Here is a 25,770-nt window from a genome sequence, read left to right on the forward strand (position 1 = left end):
AGTGTGATACAATAAATGACTATATGAGAATATTTCCAGTCCTTTAGCCAATATAAGGAAGTTTTGGTGATGGCCTCTGTAGTCTCTGCTTGATCAAAGAACTCTATAGAATGTGTAACTTTCTTTTTTTGCAATTAACTTACAAATCCATTTTCAGCAACATACGTTGGCAACCCACTGACAAGACTCCAGTGATCTGCAGGAGGTGACCTGTAGAGACACAATGAGATTAAATAAGTCAATGTCACAGATATAAACATGTTTCAGTTCTACCTGAGCAACACCGTTAACTGCTACATAGTTAACAAGCTGATAATGAATACTTACGGAATGACTTTGATTTCTTCTTTTCCAACTAAAATATAATCAATAATCTTATAAAAGATGACTTCCTAAAGAAAAGATGAGAAAAACATGCATTAATCATCCTGTGCAACTAAATTCCAAAATTATGATGTGTAAAAAGGAAGCATTTATACTTACTCTGCCATCAGGTGTTTTTGGTCCTTTATAAGGCTCTACTTCTCCCAGCTTGATTGGCCATTCATCATAGAACTCCTAAAAATAATTACCCACAAATTAACAAAACAAAGCATTTTTCAGTTACATACCAATAGGTAACATGAAATGCATGGACCATAATTTCAGCTAACCCTACTTGGTCTGGTCACATCTCAAAACAGTATGAAGAAAACATTGTTAAACATACACCAAACAAAAGTTTTAGCAAGTAACTTGCAGGTTAGTGTGAAACTAATGCCAGAAAACTGCATGGCTTTCTCAGCATTTTAGTGGGTGGGAGAAGTAAAAATAAAAATAACCATCTGAGCCTAATCTGCATGCCTTACATATATGGCTGGCTCTATTTTTATATATCTCACATGTAATTCTGGTGATTTATATTAGTTGAATATAGTCCATGCCTCATGTCATTTGGACCAACCAAACCAAACCAAACCAAACCAAACTTAGAAAGTATAGCGGATTAATTCCATGGAGAAAGGCACATTAGACATGACAGACAGATTAGGTAGTTAGAGGGATTAATTTTTTATAATGATCTTGAGTTAAGTGAATTCTACATTTCCAATTAACTGGTAAAATGCTGGTTACCTTCTCTTTGGTCATATCCAGCAGACCAACAGAGTATCTTTCACAGTTCAAATACATTCGAATAGTGTACAGTGCTTTGTGAAACTGTCGCTCAATATCTGTCAGTTCTTCAAATACTTTGTTGGCAGACCACAAAAGCATCTGCTTACAATGAGAGAAAACTGGGTAAATATTCAGGTGGTGAAAAGAGAATGTATTACAGATGAAAAGAAAACATAGCCTCATGCATTTCAGATATTAAAGAATGAATTAATAATGGATGTTGATACCATTCTGTAACATGATAAATATATCCTACCCTTGTTTTTATGTATTGTCTATGGAACAGTGCGAGACCATATCACTAGTAATGATTTCACATAAGAAAAAGCTAATAAAGGTTCTCATTAACAAATCCTTCTTTACCTGACTTCTTCGGGTTTCAATATTGTAGAGATATGTGATATGGTATTGTTTTATGGCAACAGAAACAAAATTGAGGTATTTCTTAAAGACCTATAAATGACAGAGAACAAAAATAAGACAAAATATCAAACCATATTTATTGTTAAAAGAACAATAGTGTTCCTGTTTTAATGTCTACAGTTACCTCTTCATCCTCTTTAGAGAATTCGGGGGCATTTATTTTGTTAAGTGCCATTACAACAGCAAGCACCTCCTTGCCCTGCATAATAGGGGTTGCCAGCATGCTGTTAGTTGTGTAACCAGTTTGCTTGTCCACAAAGTCAGAAAAATGGTTATTCTGAAAAAACAAACAAAAAACAAACCACATTTAGTTATGATGAAGACCATTTATTATTTGTTACTTATTTACACGGTGCCATATATGTGAATGGAGTTTCACACTACAGAGAGAGATGGATTCCCAGCCCAAAAGAGCACACTGATCAGAGGCCCCAATCCTGCAAACATTTAGGTGTGTGCTTCACTTTAACATTAAGCACGTGAGTACGTGTTGGTACTGAGCTCACACAGGTTATCCTTAAAACAATGACAAACAGGAGGAGGAAGGACAAAGGAGAGAATAATATGACTATGTGGTTATTTGGGAGACTAATGCCTATGACTTGAAAATAATTGTTTATATTTATGTATGTATTACTAATACTTATTATTTAATCATTCCTGTAGATAAAATGCTTGATATTACCTCCTCATACGATTGTGAAGCTGACATAAAAACATAAGGCCACGTTCTCAGGCCTGCTCCATTCTAAATGATCAAACTCTCACAAGTGTACTGCTGCGGATGCTTCTGGCAGGGAAGAGTTCCCAGCAGGTATAGACCTAGCAGAGATAGCTGCTACACTTCCCTCCTGGCCATCCCCCACTCCCTGCACAGAAGGCATGCTTGGGCTAGGAGGACATGACAGAGGGAATGACCAGAGTGTGAAGGACAATTCCCAACTTTGTATCTGATCCCTTGGGGCCATGGTCACGCAGTTAAACAAGAAACCAGAGCCCTCTCTCTGACAGCCCACTCCTGAAACTGGATGCAGCAAAGAATCTGTGATCTTTGAAAACAAGATTTGATGTCATCAATGTGCTTTAGTAAAATGCTGTTATTGTTAGGGAATAAGTTTCTGTTCTGTGCAGCTGTTTTGTATTTATATTTTGAAGTAAACTTAAAGATCCATTTGCAATGCTTGTAACAAGTAGTAATATTTAAAATCATTATATTATCAAGGACACCTGATAAAACACAAACTCTGGAGATATTTGGTTTCACAATTTGCTTGAGAACCCCAGGATGATGGAAAATGGAAGCTGTACCCTTCCCATGCAACCAGCTGTTAAGGGTAGCTCCGCCATTAGACTAGCCAGTCAGTCTGCTCATTGGGGCTGCATGACTTCAGTCAAATGGTGAATGCTGTTGGCCAGTGGACATCACTCTCCAAGCTTCATCAAGCTGACTGCAACTAGGAAGACTGCAGCACTTGATGGAAAGTATCTCTTCATGCCTGGATGATGCTCCTTTGTGGTATATTAAAGATGAGATTGTGACCATTTGAATTTTCAGCTAAAATACATGGCTGTTATACTTGAAGAAGCATCGCAAATTATCCTATTTCTTTTATGAAATGATTAGCTTTTATTTAACACAGAGGGTGAAATAAAAGCCAGCACAAAAGGCTTGTGCCTTAAGACCTATTTTGAGGGAGTAAATGAGACTTAAGTGGTCCATAGGCTTTGTGCTGATTTTCTGCACAGGGATGAATTTTACCCCAAAAGAAAAGTTCATTGAGCTTTTAGAGAACAATACAGAAGTCTAACTAGCTAAGATGCTGGCACATTCACAGTAGCAGCTTTTAAATTGCTTCTCTGCACAACTGCCTAACTTTTGACTAAGGGGCCATACTGCAAACACGTATGCACAAGAGCAGTCCCATTGACTGCATGTGTGCTCCTTTGCAGGATCAGACCCCAATTAATTAGATACAACAATAAACCAGAACATTTGCTGCAACAAAGTCTCAACTTTTCTTTCTTCGAAGCGATGCCTAGTCAACAGCCAGATTTTAGGATTGTAGACTAACCCTTTACCCATTGGATTAAAATTATGCAATGTGCATATCTAATACCCCTCTCCTGTAAACAATAACTTCCCTAAATTTACACACAAACAAATATAGACAGTTTTTAAAAAAATGTCACTAGCAGTTTTCTGTTTGATAACCCTCTCAGTTAAGTATTGCTTGTCATTAAGTCTCTAACCTTCGTATAAATCATAACATAGCACCTGGAATAGGTTGCAGAGCCTCTTGTTTATTAATGGAAACATTGTCTACTAATGTTATTAGCATTCATAACCCAAGGTGTTTCAGTGGACCAAGTACCTTTTTAATTACCTTCGTCTGTAACATGTCACTTTACTACACTGATTTGCTTGCTGCTTCTGTGTCATCTCTAACATCTCTTGTTTTGCAGGCACTACATAAGCAGAGTTTACTGTTTTGTTTTTACATTTTTCTGTTTATCTGTCTTTTCTTGTAATTCCTTTGCTGTATGGAGAATTTCCAGGGAAGGTGAGCAGTGAAAGAAAGCACTTGAGGGCCTATTGGCAGAGAGTGCACGGGTCATAGACCAACCGTCTATCCTGATCCAAACATAGTCATCAAAATAGCTTCTGCTAAGAGCTTTCAGTATTAGATGAATTCTTTTTTACCCCATGGTAAAAATGCTACTTGGTATCTTTTCAATAATAATCTGATTAGAAAATAAACTAATGAAGGAAATCCATACAAGCATTAAAGCTCTCTTAATTTTCATTATAGGTAGAAGTGGTAGCACCATCCATTATTAAGGTCTCCCAACACTTCCCATTATAAGACCCTGTTTTCAGTTGCTTGTAACTTTGCCAAACATTAACCATTTGTTTGCTTCAGACTGAAAAATGTTTAGAAAATTTCAGCCAAAATGGTCCAGCCATTTCTGAGAATAAAGTTAGGGAAATATATGTTGTTTTGCTCATGTTAAAAAATTCTTAAGGCCTTTTCTTTGAAATGCCTTGGCATTCCTATGCTTTGGAACAGGGACTTGAAATTTGGTAGTGGAGGTGGGGGAGCCTTTGTGGCAGGGATGAGCCTCTCAATGTCTCTGTGAAATTCTTTCTAAATTTGGCCATGTTAAAAGCTTTTGAAAAATCAAAAGTTTGCACATACTGACTAGAGACTTGCTAGAGCTTCACACCTAAAATCACTGAAGATTCCATCTTCACTGAGCATGCTCACAAAGTCACACCTCCTAGAGCTGACCAGATCGTGCATGCACCACCCCCACAGAGCAACTGAGCGTGCTTCAGCCCAGAGCTCTGAGGTTTCAGAAGGACTTTCCTTGTAATTGCTGCTGCAGGCTGGGGTGGGGCCATGCCCCAGAACTGAGAACCTGGAGCCTGTCTTGTGCTCTCAATGACCCACCTGCTGGCACGTAGGCAGAGTAGAAGAGGAAACCACCTGATTCAAATGGAGAAGGAACAAGAACCAGATGGGCAGGGAGGGGAGAGAATGGAATAAATTGGGACAAGGAGTCTGATGAGACTTGGACAGGAGAGGGGAGAGACACTTTGACTGGGAGCTGGGACTGCCTGGGAGCTGTGGGAGGAGGCTGGGACTTGTTGGACAAGAAGACTGGTCCTGTAGGGCCTTTGGAGGGGGAGATTGGAATTAGGAGCTGGTGAGCAAAATGGGATGGGAAATGGGAGTCAGTTGGCTGAGCGGAGTGGGGAACACTGAGATTGGACATGGAGCTGGGGGTAAGAGGGAAACTGCTTCTTGCTGGACAAGGGGGCTGAGTCTAGGAAACACTGGAGGAAAAACAGTAGGGAGGGAATAAGAGATAGACCTGATGAGCTGGAGTGTGGGGGGCAGAGAAGGGAAGTACTGAGGCTGGCTGGGCAAAGTGATTGGGAGAAGGAGCTGGGTATGGAATTGCTGGGAGACACTGAGATTGGATGAGGAGCCTGGAGGGGTTAGATGGGACTGAGAGCAAGAGAAGGGGCTGAGGGGAGAGATGTATCAAATGAGGAGCTAGGCAGCATGAACTGGGACTGCCTGAGCATGGAGACTGGGGACAAGAAGCTGGGACAGAAGTGGGGAACTGGGGCAGGCTGAGCAAGGAGACTGGGAGTCATGGGGGAAATTGAAGTTCGGAGAGTGATCCCAGAGCAGAAGACGAGGACTGGTTGGACAAGAAGACTGGGATTGTGTTGAGAAGCTGGAGGAGTGGAGGCTGGGCCTGAGAAGGAAAGGAAAATGAGACTGGGACAAGGAGCCAGGAGTAGGAAAGAGACAGGACTGGGACAGAGACAGGTTGAAGGGAATGGGACAGAAGAGGTCAAGCTTGGGGAAACCCAGCAGAACAGTCTGTACCCACTAGTGCACATACTTTCCTCCAGAACCTGGAATGGAACCCAAGACTTCTGAGTCTCACCTTTCCTCTGCTATCAGCAAAATCTGAAACTCACTGGCAAAGTATGCACCTTATCCTCTTCTAGTTGACAATCTCCGATGCTATCAGTCATTCAATTAGCTCAAGTGGCAGGGGACTGTGGTGTGGACCTAAAGGTTCCAACCTGGCTGATGAACTTTTGCATGTTAATATGATGCCACACAGTGGAATTTCTGTTTTTCTGTTTGCTTTTTTTCAAAACTGAGATGACTACACATACACACAAACTTTAAGTTAAAAGAAGATTATTAAGATTGCAAAATCAGGCTCCTAAAAGTTAGGAAATGACAGAATAAAGTTAATATTGTAACATTAATTCAGTTCCCTTATGCATATGCATTATGATCACAAACTATTTTGTTCCCCAGGACCTAGGATGATCTGCTCTGGGGATTAATCAAGATTGTGCAATGAAGGAGAATGTTGTCTGTAGGACTCCTGCCTCTTTTGTTACAGAAGTTGGGAGTTGTATACTATTTTGTAGCACTGAGGAAGGTGGATCTAGGCCTGCCCATAACTAAAGGCCCATCCCCCTCAATTAAGGGGGAGAAACCACTAAGCTCAGGCCACAATTGATTTCTGGGGACAACAAATGAAAAAAACAGGAGTGGGAGTGAGATCAAAGGTAAAAAATCATGGATCCAGAGTAGAACACCAAGTAAAGAACCCCTGACAGTGTCCCCTGCTCCTCAAGGGTGTCCAAGGAGTCAGTGGCCACTGTCCAGAGATGTGACTGAACAACAGACTGTCTGGAAGATGTGTACTATTTGAAAGTCCTGGAAATCAGCAGGTCTAGGCCTGCACAAAACTAAAGACCCTCAATAGAGGGAGCTCCAGTTCAGAAGTTCAGACTCCAGTTGATTGTGGGGGACAACAAAGGAGAAAATAGGAATGGAAATGAGATCAAAGGATGAAAATCAAGGAACCGGCAGGGGACAACAAGCACAGAATCCCAGTCAGCACACACTGCTCCTCAAAGGTGTCTAGGGAGTCTGTCAAAATTTGATTCTATCCCTGCCTTTGCCACACAGTTCCTGTGTGATGCTAGATCAGAGACTTAAACCAAACTTTTCACAGGTGCTCAGTAATTACGTGTTCCACATTTTCTGGGTGGCCAAGGTGAGATCCTTGGGCCTGATTTGCAGAAGTACTGAGCACACACAGCTGCAACTGAATTTAATGGGAGCTGTACTCGAATATATAGGGTGACCAGATAGCAAATGTGAAAAATTGGGATGGGATTGGGGGTAATAGGTGCCTATGTAAGAAAAAGCCCTAAATATCAGGACTGTCCGTATTAAAATTGGGACATCTGGTCACCCTACGAATATATAAAGTGCTATATAATGCTAACTAGACTGAAAAATCAGGTCCCAAGCATCTCAAACTAGACACCCCAAATTAGTGGTTTCTTATGACCTTAATCTCTCTATTTTCTTGTCTATAAAATGGAGATAATGCCACCCTCACAGGGGTGTTGTGACAATAAATGAAATAATGTTAATGAAGCACTCAGATACTATATTAATGAGCACCATAGAAAACCCATGTGGAACCGGATAGCTGTATCTTCAGAGAAGGGTTTAAATAGTGTGCAGTAAATAAGGCCTATGGCCGCACATTGAGCAATGACTGTAAAACGAAATAATGAATAACTGTTCATTAACTGAGCACCATCCAGCCTGTCAACTGAATGAGGCAGGGAATCTGTGGAAAAATAGGTTTCAGAGTAACAGCCGTGTTAGTCTGTATTCGCAAAAAGAAAAGGAGGACTTGTGGCACCTTAGAGACTAACCAATTTATTAGAGCATAAGCCTTCTGAGGAAGTGAGCTGTAGCTCACGAAAGCTTATGCTCTAATAAATTGGTTAGTCTCTAAGGTGCCACAAGTCCTCCTTTTCTTTTTGTGGAAAAATAGTATTTGAGTGTGTAATTAAAGACTGTATTAGAGTTGTCGATTAATCACAGTTAACTCATGCAATTAACTCAAAAAAATTAATCACGATTAGCAAAATAAATCATGATTAATCACAGTTTAAATCACACTGTAAAACAATAGAATACCAATTTAAATTTATTAAATATTTTTGGATCTTTTTCTACATTTTCAAATACACTGATTTCAGTTTCAACCCAGATTATAAAGTGTAGACTGCTCACTTTATATTATTATTTTATTACAAATATTTGTACTGTAAAATGATAAACAAAAGAAACAGTATTTTTCAGTTCACCTCTTACAAGTACTGTAGTGCAGTCTCTTTATCGTGAAAGTGCAACTTACAAATGTAGATTTTTTTTGTTACAAAACTGCACTAAAACACAAAATAAGGCAAAATTTTAGAGCCTACAAGTCCACTCAGTCCTACTTCTTGTTGAGCCAATCGCTAAGACAAACAAGTTTGTTTACATTTACGGGAGATAATACTGCCCTCTTCTTATTTACAGTGTCACCAGAAATTGAGAACAGGCGTTTGCATGGGACTTTTGTAGCCGGCATTGCAAGGTATTTACATGCCAGATATGCTAAACATTCGTATGCCTCTTCATGCTTCAGCCACCATTCCAGGGGACATGCTTCCATACAGATGATGCTCGTTAATAAAATTAGTGACTGAACTCCTTGGGGGAGAATTGTATGTCTTTGGCTCTATTTTACCTGCATTCTGCCATATATTTCATGTTATAGGAGTCTCAAATGATGACCCAGCACATGTTCATTTTAAGAACACTTTCACTGCAGATTTGACAAAATGCAAAGAAGGTACCAATGTGAGATTTCTTAAGATAGCTACAGCACTCAACCCAAGGTTTAAGAATCTGAAGTGCCTTCCAAAACTACAGAACCTGAACCACCAAAAAATAAAATTAACCTTCTGCTGGTGGCATCTGACTCAGATGATGAAAATGAACATGCATCAGTCCACACTGCTTTGCATCATTATCGAGCAGAATCCGTCATCAGCATGGACACATGTCCTCTGGAATGTTGGTTGAAGCGTGAAGGGACATATGAATCTTTAGTGCATCTGGCATGTAAATATCTTGCGATGCCAGTTAAACAGTGCCATGAGAACACCTGTGCTCATTTCAGGTGACATTGTGAACAAAAAGTGGGAAGCATTATCTCCTACAAATGTAAACAAACTTGTTTGTCTGAATGATTGGCTGAACAAGAAATAGAAATGAGTGGACTTGTAGGCTCTAAAGTTTTACATTGTTTTATTTTTTTTACATAATTTTACGTTTGTAAGTTCAACTTTCATGACAAAGAGATTGCACTACAGTACTTGTATTAGGTGAATTGAAAAATACTATTTCTTTTGTTTTTTACAGTGCAAATATTTGTAATAAAAAATAAATATAAAGTGAGCCCTGTACACTTTGTATTCTGTGTTGTAAGTGAAATCAATATATTTGAAAATGTAGAAAACATCCAAAAATATTTAAATAAATGGTATTCTATTATTGTTAGTGTGATAAATCGTGATTAATTTTTTTAATTGCTTGACAGCCCTAGATTGTATCTTAATGCTCTGGCAAAAGGAGGCCAAAAATGAAAGAAAATAGTACTGTTTGCAGAGTACAAAGTACCACACGGCTTTTAAGATTTGCCATTAGAAGCTTCAAAGGGGTATTCAATTGTTTTTCTGCTATTGAGTATCCTCAAGAGGAATTTTAAGATCTTGAGTTCCAGGTAGAGGACTTATAAGTGTCTCTCAGTGAAGAGGTGGCATGGCAGAGATGGAAATGTATTTGGATTGGGCCACCACCTCTGTGTTCCTCTAATCTTTGCTTTCCCACTTGAGGAGTTTTGCCTTTAATAATTGTTGTTAGCCAATGTCTAACTTGTAGGCCAATATAGAAATGCTGAATTGTTCAGAAGTCTTTAGTGTTGTTCCCTGGAAAAGGTCTCCTTTAGTATTAGTCTTTTGACATCCCATCTTTTAAAATTTGCATCTTTCTGTCCTAGAGGAATATCTGCTAGCCCACAAATCTGGGTAGTCTTCATATCTGGGAATGGAATGAGGATTTTTTCACGAAACCAAGGTACTTTATGCTTTCTACCATATTTGCAGAGCGGTCTCTTGTATAGAATGTTTGAGCTCCTGAGGAAATAAAATATCTTCACCATAAATCAAGTTGGAAAGAATAAAAGGAGAGTAATATACAGTTTTGGTGCTTTGATATATGGGGCTATTGTTTTGAGTTTCTGTAAAATATACTCAGTTCCAAATTCATCACATTACAGCTGCCCTGTTACAAAGTTTCCAGTCAAAGAGATCAGTGTCTCCTTCCTTTTTCTTTTGACCCTCAGCAAGCTGATTCTTGGTAACTTTCTATTACATTAAAATTGCTGTTATTTTGTCTAATTCTTTGTTTATCTGAAGTAAGTAGCAGTACTGGGAGGACTTGTAGGAAATGCAGTGTTCGAGGAACCATCTTAATTTTTATCAAGATGAGTCACCCCAAACATGGATAATAGTAAGTTTTGGCATCTTTGAATGTCTTGACATAAGATACATAAAAGAGAGTGGAGATTTAGCATTAGTAGTTTAGGTAATGGAATGGAGAACCAGGACCACTGGGTCAGATTCTGCTCTTTGTTACACCGGTAAGAATCACAAAACAGGATAAGCTCATGGAGTCACCCTGGATTTACTCTGTGTAACTGAAATCAGAATCTGACTCAGTTATCCTGAGTCATAGAGTCATAGAAATGTAGGATTGGAGAGGTCATCCAGTCCAGGACTCCAGCCCCCTGCACTGAGGCAGGACCAAGTAGACCTAGCCTAGACCATCCCTGACAGGTTTTTGTCCAACAGGTTCTTAAAAACCTCTAACGATGGGTATTCCACAACCTCCCTTGGAAGCCTATTGCAGATCTTTACTACCCTTATAGCTAGAAAGATTTTCCTAATAGCTAACCTAAATCTCCCTTGCTGCAGACTAAGTCCTTCTTCTCCTATCTATTGTTTTACCTCAGTGTAACTCCACAGTGTCTTCATATAGAATAATGAGAAAAAGCCTGAAATTGTTGATTATAAAACCAAATATATCAATATTTTTCCATAAATTTAGATACTGATAATTTGATCTCAAGTTTTAAATGACTTTAGACTCTGGGCCCAATCTTCCTCTCACTTGCACCAATGGAAATCAAGAGTAATTTTAGTGAAAGCAATGCAGTAAAATCAGTGTAACTGGCAGGAAAATCAGGCCCACTATTTCTGAAAACAACTTGCATATATTTTTCATAAGGCTGGTGCAAATGTGAACATGTGTAATTAAGATCCAGCTTGCATATTTAGACTACCATATATGGAGTCTAATTCTGATACCAGGTTACACCACTGTGAATCAAGGGTAACTGCACTGAATACAATACACCCATTATGGGGTAAAACAAGAGTAAGTGAGTTGAAACACTGCAGATCTTCTGAAGAAGAAAATAAATTAAAAAACTGAAATCCACATTTGAATTTTCTGGAATAATTGTACCATTCATTTATAGTGAATCCAGCCTTAGTTTAAAAATCAGTTCAGAGAGGTTCTCACTGTCTGGTCTTTCCCCGGAAAAGCTATTTGCTCTGTATCTGTCCCCTCCCATGGGCCTCATTCCAGATCTCAGGTTCTTCAATGAAAGGTATGTTTTCTCCTTTAACATTACAGCACATTTTTTGACAAGCCTTGTGTCTTTTGCAATGACCCCTTCTTATTTCTCTACTTTTAGACATCCTGAAAATCTTAAATGTATTCTGACAAAAAAGTTATGCAAAATGTTACAAATATTTCATGGGTTTTTTTTTTTATTGTTTACGTCAGACTTAAAAACAGTGATACAGATCAAAGTTCTGACGGTCTAGACTTCATCCAACCATTTAATGCAGTGTTGACTCAGAAATGTGTATTATCCTATAACATTATCATTAGCTAATCTAAAAGTCTTCAGCATTTATGACTGCATTTACAGGCAAAATACAGACTCAGGTAGACGAGTTCAACTCCCATGCAAGTCTCCGGGTCAATTTCAGTGGTGTAAATTTCTCATTGGGGTAAATGGTATCAGAAATTGGGAACATTGTCATAAGTGGCAATGTCCTGAAACCTGCACTAATATGATGTTCACTGGATGTTTAAAAGAATGTAACTTAGTACTTACACATTTAAGGGGGGGAGGTGGAAAGGGAGTAGCAGAAAAAGCAACTGAAAAAGAGGGTAAGTGAATGTGGGGCCCTCTTCCTAGCAGGCCTGCCTGGCTTCTTTATCCTACTACTAAAGGAGCTGGAAGGAGGGTGGTGTACTGGTTTATTTTACATCCTCCCATTAGTTTCTGTTCCTGCTATAGCCTCTTCTGCCCCTTCTCTGTGATAGCGACACTTATTTTTGGATTCCTGTTGTCAGTGTTACCAGAGACTCAGCCTTTTAAAACAAGATGTTAACAGCTGAGTTACATCAAACTGGTATGCTTTTTACTTTACCTCTTACATACACTAACCTTGTTTTCTGACCAACCTACTGTGGGCACTGGGTTTTGCTTATGATGATTCAATTGTGAATTTGAATGGAATCAGAAGCATATCTAATCTTGGGTAAGAAAACCGATGAAGTGAGCTGTAGCTCATGAAAGCTTATGCTCAAATAAATTGGTTAGTCTCTAAGGTGCCACAAGTATTCCTTTTCTTTTTGCGAATACAGACTAACACGGCTGTTACTCTGAAACCTATACATCTTTGGTAACTTAAATCACTTGGAGCTAAATCCTGCTTGTTTTATTTACACAAAATTCCCATTGATTTCAAAGCAGGAGAGTAAAGCAGTTTTGGTCTGTATTCTTTGCCATGTAATTTATTAGCAACACAGAAAAACTGAACCCTGATATCTTCAAGATAATTAGGATTTTTGGAGCTGAAAGTAAGCAGAGAAATAACTGTAATGTCTCTGTAATTTTGTTGTAAAGTAGTGACCATTTTGAGACCTTTGCAAAAGAAGAGCAATCTGTAGGTATGGTTGCTGTAAGTAATCATTTCATAAAAAATAAAGAAAATCAAGCTGACAGGCAGCCTCCCCCTTTTCTGGGAAGCTTAATGGAAATTGGTTCCTGTTTTTAAAATATTTTTTTGTCAGTCAAATGGGTATTGTCTAGTACAATGGGCTGGAATAATTTGTGTCCCTTTTCCAACAAGTTGCTCTTGGGCATGAGAACTGAGGTAGTCTATTTTTTTCTCATGAAGATCAGTATTCAGAAGATTTGCCTAGGAGCAGATACTACTCAAGTTACAACATTCCCAATAAAAAAGATCATTCTGCTCCATTAGTTGATCTTGGGATCTCTTCTTCAAATTCAATTAGCCTTTCAGATCTTCAAGAAGGCAGAGTTGCCGTAGCATTAGAATAGTGCTCTTTCTCCCTCCTCCTCTAATCTTTAATAATCCTGACCTTGTTTCTTGGAAACTCCTTTCCCAAGGCTGATCTAATAATCTCCCTCCAGCTTCCAAAGCTTGGTTTAAGATTCTCCTTCTCCATCAGACACACCTTATTATAATACTGTGTTAATTAGGGAGGTGACAACCCTTTCTCTTCTGAACAGCCAGAGGTTGGAAATGGTGGCCTCTAAGACAATCATTTGCTTTATCCTAAGTAACTCCTCTTTTGTTCTTTTGAAGTTCAGACCTGACCATTACGTTATCTTCCAATGCAATCTACGATAGAAAACTGTTTCCTGGATCCAAAAAAGAGTTCTGATTTCACAGTTCTCAGTATTGGCTTATTTTGAACCAAATTTTCACCATTCATGTAGTATGACACCATTAAAGCTATGTTCTAATTTGGAACACTGTTTCTTGAACTGGAATCTAATTCTTAGTCAAATATATTGCCTTCAATTAGCTATAAATTTGAAAAAAAAATTTACATATTATATACTGGTTTAAATTAAAGAATAAAAGAAAACAATATACTGATCTGACTATAAAATTACATATGTACTTATACTTAAAGGCTGAGACCCTGGATTTATTTGTAAGTCTCCAAAATCCCTGTCTTTGCTGAAGTAGTCCCATAAGTAATAACATCTTTTAGAATTCTGAAATATTGAATGGCTGGCACTGAGAGATGCATGTCCAAAGATGCTCAATAACTGTGCACCTCATTGCCTTCAGTTACACTTACTATATTTCCTGGTTTTTGTTAAGCTAATAGACTCAAGCTATAAGAGTTTATGAGAATCCATTATTTTGCATTTGTATATTAGAGCAATATACTCTACCAATCACTGAGAATAATGAAGCACCATTTGTCAGGACAGCAGACCTGCCTGGCCTTCTGTTTCTCACTACTATTAAATCCTGGATTAAACACTATTAGCTCCAAAGATCAACAGGTCTCTAATCCTCAGGGGGAGGTTTCAGAGTAACAGCCGTGTTAGTCTGTATTCGCAAAAAGAAAAGGAGTACTTGTGGCACCTTAGAGACTAACCAATTTATTTGAATATAAGCTTTCGTGAGCTACAGCTCACTTCATCGGATGCATACTGTGGAGTGATCACTTTAGATAAGCTATTACCAGCAGGAGAGTGGGGTGGGGGGAGAGAAAACCTTTTGTAGTGGTAAACACCCATTTTTTCATGCTTTGTGTGTATAAAAAGATCTTGTGTACTTTCCACAGTATGCATCCGATAAAGTGAGCTGTAGCTCACGAAAGCTTATGCTCAAATAAATTGGTTAGTCTTTAAGGTGCCACAAGTACTCCTTTTCTTTTTCTTCACGGGGAGGGAACTGCTGTTGTTACTAAGGTAATTATTGAAAGTCTGGATCTTTTCCTTTGTTTTTCTCTTGTGAACTGTTAGGATGAGGAGCTTCCTCACGTTAATTGGTACTTTTCCAGGTTGAAAAAAGATAATCCTTCAAGAACTGGTTACCAGGTGCTGAAAAGGGGAATGTCTCATGTTTTAAATGATTACTTGCTGTCATTTTGTTCCACAGTCACTTTTCCTATTTGAACTATCTCCTGTCCAGCCCCAAACAATTTAACCTAAAACAAACAAAACAAAAACAAACAAACAACAACCAGGTTTCCTACTAATGTGTGAATCAATTACCAATATGAATTCATAAAACAGTGAACAGTATCTAATATCAGTGTGTATGTATACAAGCACACACATAACATAGTCCCTATACTTTTAAATCACTTTTCTTTCCTGTTTGCATATTGCCTTTTGTTTTCTTTCCCTTGTAGCCCTATCTTTGAAAGAAGGGGCAAAAACCCCATGGGAGAATCTTGTCATACTGAAAATCCTAAACAGTTTGGACCAGATTCTGCAATTCTTACTCAACTGAATAGTATTTTACTCCACGTGGATTCAGTGGGACTACTCCTAGAACAAAGTCCTACTGTTTTGAGTAAAAGTGGCAGAATCTGGTCCTTTGTTAATATTGAATTAGATATACCACTATCTTAATCTGATTCCTTCCTCACCCCTATGGCCAGGAAGTATTTTGTTACTCTATATTCTTTTCTTTCTTTTATGTGTAGCACTGGTTGGTGCAATAGTCTTTTTAAATATTGGTCCCAAAGTGATTACTTAGTACTGTACTTTAACAATATATGTTGCTGTTGAAATACAGTGTATATCAACATTAGAAATTATTAGACATGACATCTTCTAAAGCAGTGTGGCAACCTTGAATTCTTTGTTGTGCAGTTCATATGCTGGAAGATAATAATGGACCAAATTAATTCCTGGTGTAAGCGCTGTGATGGGGCAAGCTATAGAAAAGTAGTGGGAGATAGATATATTAGCTCCAGGCTAAACAAATCCCTGGTACCAGGATAAGTGAAATGGCAGCTGCTCCTGGTCAATTAAGACACCTGGGGCCAATTAAGAACTTTCTAGAAGGCAGGGAGAAGGCTAGGTAGATTGGGACACCTGAAGCCAATCAGGGGCTGGCTGAAACTGGTTAAAAGCCTCCCAGATAGTCAGGTGGGTGTGCATGTCAGGAGCTGTGAGAGGAAGTTGCTCTGTTGGAGAGGCTGAGTAGTACACACCATATCAGGCACAAGGAAGGAGGCCCTGAGGTAAGGGTGAAGTGGAGCTTGAGGAAGTGAGGGCTGCTGTGGGGGAAGTAGCCCAGGGAATTGTACATGTCATGTTTCTAAAAGGTCAGCTACCGTAGCTGATACTATTAGCATCCTTGGGCTGGAGCCCGGAGTAGAGGGTGGGCCCCCCACCATTGCCCCCGATTAATCACTGAGACTGGGAGACAACAGGGACTGTGCAAGGAAGGATAACTTCTCCTCACCTCCCTCGCTGGCTTATGATGAAAATGGCTCAGTAGACTGTGACCCTTGTCTCTAGAGAGAGGAGGGTTATGTGCAGGGTCACGGTGAGCCTCTGAGGCTAGCGAAATCCGCCAGGAAATGCAGGACTCATGGAGGCAAGGACAGAGCTTTGTCACAACTGGTGTCAGGAGTGGGACTTCATACACAGTGTGGCGGAAGAAAAAGGTTAAAAAAAAAACAGTGCACTGGGGGTTTGGATTTTTTTTTGTTTTGATTTGTTTGTTTGCTTTGTACCACAATGGAGGAGGTGGTAAGAGCTCTGGTACAAGCCACAGCAGCCCAGCAGGAGGCCACCTGGGTTCAGGCAATGGCACAACAGGAGTCTATGTGGCTACAGCAGGAAACCAATCAATTATTGATGAGCCAGGCGACCCAAGATCATGCCCTCTTGAGAGAGGTGGTGGACCAGCTGAAGATCCTCATCACCTAGGCCCGGGGGTCTGACGGGACGCGAACCCTGAGGGCCACTGGTTGTCTGCTAAAGATGACATCAGGAGATGACATAGAGGCATATCTCCTCTCATTTGAAAGGATTGCTCAGCGTGAGGCGTGGCCTCAGGAGCAGTGGGCCAGCATTCTCACCCCTTTTTTGTGTGGAGAGGCCCAGAAGGCCTACTTTGACTTGCCTGCCATGGATGCCACTGACTATACCTGTCTGAAGGCAGAGATCCTGGCACAATCAGGGGTAACGGCAGCGGTAAGGGCCTAGAGGTTCCATGAGTGGAAATACCAGGAGAACAAACCCCCGAGGTCCCAGCTATTCGACCTCATACACCTTGTGCGGAAGTGGTTACAGTCTGAGGTGTGCAGGCCAGAGGAGATTTTGGAGACCCTGGTCATAGACCATTACATGAGGGGACTGCCGCCTGATCTCTGCAAATGGGTAGGCCAGAACTATCCGTCCACGTACGACGAGATGATCACACTGGTAGAAAGATGTATGATAGCCAGGGAACTGACCCGACTACCCAAGGAAGGCCCCTTTCGAAGCAAGCACCCGACCCCAACCCTAGAAGGTTGGGCAGTCAAACCCCCGGGGAGTCCTAGGTGGAAGAAGGCGGGGGGGGGGGCCGAAAACCAGCAGGGACCCCAGAAGGAAGGGATTGGCCTGAGTGGGGGGAACCCCGGAACTAAACCCCCTAACCCTGGGATAGGGGAGTGATTAAAAGCAATTATAGATGTTATGCATGTGGGTAGTGGGGACACATAGCAGCACAGTGTCCCAGCACCAAGGAGCCTATGCAATGTAACTTGGGGGATTGGGAGACCCCATGCTCCCTTATCCACCTTGTGGGGGTTGCATTAGCCCCGCTTAATTACACCAGGCCAGTGAGGATAAATGGAGTAGAGACTACAGCACTTGTGGACTCTGGGAGTGCTATCACCCTCATATTGGGTAAGCTGGTAAAAAGTATTCAGCTGCTATGAGCCAAATGCGTAGCAGTGACTTGCGTGCATGGGGCCATGAACCATTACCCCACCATCCCAGTGGAGATAGAGGTTCAGGGAAACCCCATTGAGGTGACTGTGGGTGTAGGTCCTAAACTCCCATATCCTGTAGTCATTGGGAGGGACTATCCAGGGTTTGATAATGTACTCCCCCCGGAGAGGTTGGAGGGAGATGGGGACCCTGAGGACAGTGACTTGTCACTGGGGGAATGTAAACCCCCGATGTTCACTGAGATTTCTCGGGATCTGTTCTCAGCCCTCCGAAAGACCCGGAAGACAAAAAAAGAGAGGAAGGCCATGAAGGCCTTGGAACCTGGATCCTGACCCAGGGCCAGAGGACCTCCCTAGCAGGCAGATGGACGCTAGCAGCCAACAGAGAAACTTCCACCACAGAAGGTGAGCCAGAAGCTGCCCCCAGCCATGATGGTGGCGAGCCGTTGGAAGAAGCAGAAGCCGGCCCCTGGGAGCTTGGGCAGGTTAGTCCTGGGAGAGAGACTTTTGGGCGGGACCAGGCGGAGGACCCCAGATATGATAACACCAGGAAATAGGTGGCTGAGATCGATGGGATACCCGTGGATGGGAAGGTCCGGGGTCCCGGACCTCACTTTATAGTGAAGAAAGATCTCCTGTACCGCATGGTGCAAATGCAGGAGCAAGAGATACAACAACTTCTGGTGTCATGAAAACATCAAAAATCCATATTGAGTCTCGCCCACAGTCACCTGTTTGGAGGACACCTAGGGGTAGAGAAAACTCAGGCACGGATCCTGCGGAGGTTCCTCTGGCCAGGAGTACATGAAGATGTCCAGTGATACTGCACCTCTTGTCCGGAGTGTCAGTTACACAGCCCTCACCCGCACTTGTGGGCTCCTTTGATACCTCTTCCAATAATAGAGGTTCCTTTCGAACGGATAGCCATCGATCTGGTAGGGCCCCTAGAGAAGACAGCTCGGGGCCACCAACATGTGCTTGTTGTACTGGACTATGCAACCCGGTACCCAGAAGCTGTTCCCCTGCGCAACACAGCTTCCAAGACAATAGCTAAGGAGCTAGTACAGATCTTTGCCTGGGTTGGGCTATCCAAGGAGATATTGACTGTCCAAGTTGATGAAAGATCTCTGTTCATTGCTCCATGTACAAGCCCTACAGACCTCTGTATACAACCCACAAACAGATGGCCTTGTGGAAAGGTTCAATAGGACCCTCAAGGCCATGATCAGGAAAGTGGTGAGCCGGAATGGGAAAGATTGTGATACCCTATTGCCTTACCTCATATTCGCCATCCGGGAGGTTCCACAAGCCTCCACAGGTTTCTCTCCATTCGAACTACTATATGGGCACCACCCTCGAGGCATATTGGATATAGCCAGAGAAGCCTGGGAAGAGGAGCCAAATCCCAGAAGGAACATAGTTGAGCATGTACTGCAGATGAGAGATCGGATAGCCCAATTACACCCATTGTACGGGAACACTTGGAGAGAGCACAGGAGACACAACGAACCAAGCGAAGCTTCGACGGTTCCAACCAGGCATCACTGGTGCCCACAGCAGAAAGTAAACTGTTGGCCCAGTGGCAGGGACCCTACGAAATAACTGAAGCCGTAGGAGAGGTGAACTATAAGGTGCGGCAGCCAGGCCGCCGGAAATCAGAGCAAATTTACCACATCAATCTTCTAAAACCTTGGCATGATCGAGAGGCATGCTTAGTCATGCAGGAGACCCTTCCCCAAGAGGATAACTTACACGAGCAAGTGAGGATATCATCCGACTTGACGCCGATCCGAAAGATCGAGGCAGCCGACATGATTAATTGCAACTGAGATGTGTTCTCTACAAAACCAGGGTGGATGACTGAGACCTATCACCATATTCGCACGATCCCTGGAGCCAAGGTAACATTGAGACCCTACCGAATCCCAGAAGTCAAAAGAGAAGAAATCAAGGCCGAAGTAAAGAAAATGTTAGAATTATGGGTTATTGAAGAATCTGGTGGTCCAGTCAGTGGTCCAGTCCCACTGTTCTAGTGCCTAAACCCGACGGTACCATGAGATTCTGTAATGACTTTCACCGACTGAATGAAATATCCCAGTTTGATGCATACCCCATACCACGCATCGACGAACTGGTTGACCAACTGGGTAGTGCCCGATTCTTGACTACACTGGATCTGACAAAAGGGTACTGGCAGATTCCTCTGATCAAAGAAGATAAAGAAAAAGACAGCATTCTCCACTCTGGATGGGCTATTCCAGTACACCGTCCTCCCTTTTGGGCTACATGGGGCTCCAGCCACATTCCAGCGCCTCATGGATAAGCTGCTGCGCCCCCATACTAGTTACGCAGCTGCATACCTAGATGATGTCATCATCCATACGCCAGACTGGGGAACCCACTTGGAGAAAGTTGAGGCAGTACTGTGCACCTTAAGGCGGGCTGGTCTCACTGCTAATCCCGCTAAATGCGCCATAGTGCTAGCAGAGGCTAGGTACCTGGGATATATTGAGGGAAGGGGCATAGTGAAGCCCCAAACAAATAAGCTAGAGGCAATTCAAAACTGGCCCCGGCCGACCCAAAAGAAGCAGGTCCATGCATTCCTAGGCCTGGTAGGCTACTACCGACGTTTTATTCCCCACTTCGCCACTAGGGCAAGTCCCCTAACGGACCTGGTGAAGGCCCGAGGTCCAGACATGGTAAAGTGGACCGACGCAGCAGAGGGGGCATTTACAGACCTTTGGACGGCCCTCTGTAATGACCCCCATACTCATAGCCCCATACTTTAACAGGGAATTTATTTTACAAACAGACGCTTCCAAGGTGGGGTTGGGGGCAGTTCTGTCGCAAATGGTGGGAGAAGAGGAACACCGGTCCTCTACCTAAGCAGAAAGCTTCTCCCAAGAGAACAGAAATATGCAGTAGTCGAGAGAGAATGCCTTGCTGTCAAATGGGCTATGGAGACACTGCATTATTACCTCTTAGGCTGGGGATTTACTCTTGTGACGGACCAGGAACCCCTCCAGTGGATGCAGCGGAATAAGGAAAAGAGTGCAAGGGTCACCATGTGGTTCTTATCCCTCCAACCATTCCAGTTCCACATATGGCACAGGGCTGGATGCCACCATGGCAACACTGATGGTCTGTCACGAGCATACTGCCTGGCGTCCCAAGTTGCCCAACTCTATGGTGTTGAGCAGGGGACAGGGCAAGACCAGATGGCTATAGAAAAGTAGTGGGAGATAGATATATTAGCTCCAGGCTAAACAAATCCCTGGTACCAGGATAAGTGAAATGGCAGCTGCTCCTGGTCAATTAAGACACCTGGGACCAATTAAGAAGGCAGGGAGAAGGCTAGGTTGATTGGGACCCCTGAAGCCAATCAGGGGCTCGCTGAAACTAGTTAAAAGCCTCCCAGTTAGTCAGGTGGGTGTGCATGTCAGGAGCTGTGAGAGGAAGTTGCGCTGTTGGAGAGGCTGAGTAGTACACACCATATCAGGCACAAGGAAAGAGGCCCTGAGGTAAGGGTGAAGTGGAGCTTGAGGAAGTGAGGGCTGCTGTGCGGGAAGTAGCCCAGGGAATTGTACATGTCATGTTTCTAAAAGGTCAGCTACCATAGCTGATACTATTAGCATCCCTGGGCTGGAGCCCGGAGTAGAGGGTGGGCCCAGGTTCCCCCCACCACCATTGCCCCCTGATTAATCACTGAGACTGGGAGACAACAGGGACTGTGCAAGGAAGGATAACTTCTCCTCACCTCCCTCGCTGGCTTATGATGAAAATGGCTCAGTAGACTGTGACCCTTGTCTCTAGAGAGAGAAGGGTTACATGCAGGGTCACGGTGAGCCTCTAAGGCTAGCAAAATCCGCCAGGAAATGCGGGACCCACGGAGGCAAGGACAGAGCTTTGTCACAGCACATTAACTTGAACAAAGTTACATAGGGATGAATTCTTTCCCTTCTCCTTAATCGGTGACACACAGTTAAATACTAGACAATGAATATGAAGTGGAAAGTGGTCAGCAGTGGTAAATCCCTACTGTCAGTAAGTCACAACATAAATGTTCTTGAGACATCGGTATGTGAAAATGTTCACTCATTGCGCTCCATGGCCACGTCCACACAACGAGATGATTCTATAGCTATGTATTGTTATTACATCACTAAATAAAATTAAACTGTATATAGGTAGGGCCCTACCAAATTCACGGCCATGAAAAATGCATCACGGATCGTGAAGTCTGGTCTCCCCCTTGTGAAATCTGGTCTTTTGTGTGCTTTTACCGTACACTGTACAGATTTCACAGGGGAGACTAGCGTAAATTGGGGGTCCTGACCCAAAGGGAGTTGCAGGTGGGGTTGCAAGGTTATTTTAGGGGGGTCATGTATTGGCACCCTTACTTCCTCACTGCCTTCAGAGCTGGAAGACCAGAGAGTGGCAGCTGTTGGCCAGGCACCCAGCTCTGAAGGCAGCAGCGCAGAAGTGAGGTTGGCAATACCATCTCACGCCACCCTTACTTCTGCACTGCTGACTTCAGAGCTGGGTGGCCAAAGAGTGGTGGCTGCTGACTGAAGGCCCAGCTCTGCAGGCAGCAGTGCAGAAATAAGGGTGGCAATACCAGACCAGGCCATCCTTACTTCTGCGCTGCTGGCACCGTCTCTGCCTTCAGAGCTGGGCTCCCAGCCAACAGCCACCGCTCTCCAGCTGCCCAGCTCTGAAGGCAGCGCTGCTGCCAGCAGCAGGACAGAAGTAAGGGTAGCAGTACTGCAACCTCCCCTACAATAAGCTTGTGACGCTCCACAGCTCCTTTTTGGGTCAGGATCCCGACAGTTACAACACCCTGAAATTTCAGATTTAAATAACTGAGATCATGACATTTATGATTTTTAAAATTCTATGACCATGAAATTGACCAAAATGGACCATGAATTTGGTAGGGCCCTATATATAGGTGTAAATGATTTCATAGATTCCAGGGCCAGAAAGGACCATCGTCATATTTTTGCTTAGCACTCAGGTAGTGGACAGACCTGTTTTCCTGGAAGCACGCAGAATGCAATTTGAATGAAAACGACTCCCTTTTCAAGACTACATGATAAGGATTTAAGGTCTGATCAGCAGGAGCTCCTGCTTCAGTATTATAATTAACCCATGACATAAGAAATGTTACTGATTAAAAGCCCAATCCTGCAGTCCCTACTTAGGTAAACCTCGCAGTGACGTGAGTGGGAGTTTTGCATGAGTAAGGAGTGTGAGTTTGGACCCTTTAACTCTTTTACTGGTAGAATGGAGATGTTGATCATTTTAAGGATTGCACAATTATTTTTAAAGGCCAAATCTTGGTCCCATTGAAATCTATGGGAGTTTTGCAATTGACTTCAGTGGCACCAGGATTTGGCCCCGAAGTTTCTAGTGCTGCTGTATTGGCATAGACTTCAGTTTCCCTAATAAATGCATGTATGAGTAAAAATACAATAATTTCATTAATTATATTAAATTACTTTTAAAAATTGGTTGGTTGAATAATAATTGGACATCAGACCTTGGCTCTATTACGTTCCCAGAACATACACACAGAACCACTAATGGGGCAAAAAGAACATTGTGATCTTATTTAAAAACATTCAGATTATTTTTAGCTTGGCACAGTTTTTTGGACACAGAACAGAAGAACAGTAGAACTAGATGAGCCGCCCCACTGCAAGCAGCCTTACACATGATCATATGAAGTGAACAGTGCAAGGTCTAAAGAAATGCACATCTTTCTTGATCCTCTTGATCTTTTCTCACATAATCAGCCTTATGAATTTAGAAGGATTATCCACCAGTCTCTCCATTTGTCGGTAAGAGGCAGTAAGTCAGATACTCTGTGTCACAAAAGCAGCAGCATCTTAGCAGTCAGTCAGATATTGGGCCCAATCCTGCAGTACTTTGACTCCCAAAATTCCCATTGACTTCAGCAGGAGTTTAATCTATGTAATGACTGCAGGTCTGAGCCTTTTGTTTTTTAAAAATTAGGAAAAGTTCTTTTCACACATACTTGTCTCTTTTCTTGAGTTTTAATAATAGCCTGAAACCAGGCCAATATAAGCTTGTAATTAAAATAGCCTTGATTTTGGCTGACTCTTAGCAATATGATTAAATGTAAAATGTCTTGTTTATCTCCATGAAGCCATGGATAGTTGCAATCCATAAAGGCTCCCATTGTGCATTGTTTGTACACTCAAAATTCTCATTGAATTCAGGATCAGGCCTTCTTTCTCTAAAACGGCACTGAATTTTGATATAAAACTATGAATTAAATGTCGAGGAGCCAGATCCTCAGCTGATCTAACTGGCATAGCTCCACTGGAGTATTCCACTTTACACCAGCTGATGTCTGGTGCTGAGAGGTTTACAGACGAAATGCCATCATTCGATAACTTAAATTCAGCAAGTCTGCAGATGTCAATATCCATGAGAGAACGTGTCTGCTTCCCCATTTATTTCAGAGCAGACATTCTGAAGCTGTCTTCGTTCATACATTTGGAATTGGAGTAATGCTCGTCCTATGATACTTATGATGTAACCTTTGTCTAAGTTACAAGTGAAAAGGATGAGTCTGTGAAAATAGATTAGGTGCTCTGAAAGGTGATGAGCAGATCTGACCAGTTATGTCTCAGCTAGAGACGGATCTGAACCGAAAGCCAGGGTTTTAACACCCTCAAGCTTTCTGGGTGTTTTACATTGAAAACTAGACTTCAATCTGAATACTCTGGTTTGTGCCCATCTTTTCTCTCAGCTCATTCACCGCCTTAAAAATCACTGCCAGCTCAGACTACCAGACATGCAGTGACCTAGGGAAGCAAAATGCTAATAACTGATCTATTCAGTAACGGTCTGAATGGGTGACTATGGAATAATAAGGGAGAACATTTATCACTTTGCTTAGGACAACAGAGAGGAGCCTACCTTGGTCATTAAGGATTCAAATTTACATCAGTCCCAAACTAATCTGATGTCCTCCTCCTTGTTGCACAGTAAATTATTTACATCACAAATGTTGAATCAGGAAATATGAAGTAACAAACCACACTAGATAAAATGACCCCACCTGATTTTAAACTTCATATGCCGTTGGTTTTCTCATGTTTCTCATTCTGGGTTTCTGTCTCCTGTTTGGGGTTTGGCACTTTGAGGAACAAGTCTATGCAAAAACCCCATTCTGTACCATAGGCCTTCTACAAGAAATTCAGCAAAGGAATAGAGACCCAGGCCCCAGAACAAGACACTCACTTACCTTTTTCACATCAGGTACATTAAAAAGCTTCTTGGTATGAGCAACCCATCCCACTAGCCCAATGTCCAGAGGAAAAACAATCTCATTGTCTGGGGCCACCAGGTTCTCCTCAAACTTGGAGGTGGCGGTGATATTGAAAAGTCTGGTGGCAACCTCAGGGGTGCCATTGCGGGCACGGCAGATGAACATGCTACACCGGTCAGCTGCCACCAGCTGTGCCAGCCTCTGTAGGGCCTTGTGTACTATCTTCTCCATGCTGCTTGCTTCCTCCTGGATTTCTGTCAGCAGCTCAAAGAGCAAATGAGACTCCTCCAGCCGGGACATCTCTTTGAAGGAAACTCCATCCTTCACTTCCCCAGGGCTGACTTTGAAGACAGTTCCCAGCACTTCTGCCCTCAGCTTTCGATCGAAATACTCCTTGGCAAACTGGGGGTTGTTCTCTAAGTATTTCTCAACATCGTCTTTATTTATCCCACCCATTTTGTGTGGCTCTTTCTTATGGCTTTTTAGAACTGCATCACCCTAGAAGCAGGAGCAGCAGCAAGAAGTCCAAATCTGATGCTAGTAGGAAAAAAGTCCGTTGCACATACTGTAGCGGTCACGGGCATAGTACAGTAGGCTTGCTCTGTGGCTTCCAAACCTTCTGGA

At 42.3% G+C, this 25,770-nt stretch overlaps 1 protein-coding gene across 1 annotated transcript in view; it reads right to left on the bottom strand.

Moving 5' to 3' along the window:
• PDE6C (phosphodiesterase 6C) overlaps positions 1-25,602 on the bottom strand; it is a gene marked incomplete at its 5' end in the record, with an annotated part of 49,653 nt that extends 24,051 nt beyond the window's left edge. The window contains 7 exons of the mRNA XM_084635610.1: positions 144-210; positions 328-392; positions 484-558; positions 1,114-1,254; positions 1,519-1,608; positions 1,703-1,855; positions 25,123-25,602. Coding sequence (XP_084491736.1) covers positions 144-210; positions 328-392; positions 484-558; positions 1,114-1,254; positions 1,519-1,608; positions 1,703-1,855; positions 25,123-25,602 — 1,071 coding nt within the window. The remainder of the gene's footprint in view (positions 1-143; positions 211-327; positions 393-483; positions 559-1,113; positions 1,255-1,518; positions 1,609-1,702; positions 1,856-25,122) is intronic.
• Between the last annotated feature and the right edge of the window lie 168 nt (positions 25,603-25,770).

This window comes from Lepidochelys olivacea, assembly GCF_965140295.1.
Source record: "Lepidochelys olivacea isolate rLepOli2 genome assembly, chromosome: 7".
In the NCBI taxonomy this organism is placed as follows: Eukaryota; Metazoa; Chordata; order Testudines; family Cheloniidae; genus Lepidochelys; species Lepidochelys olivacea.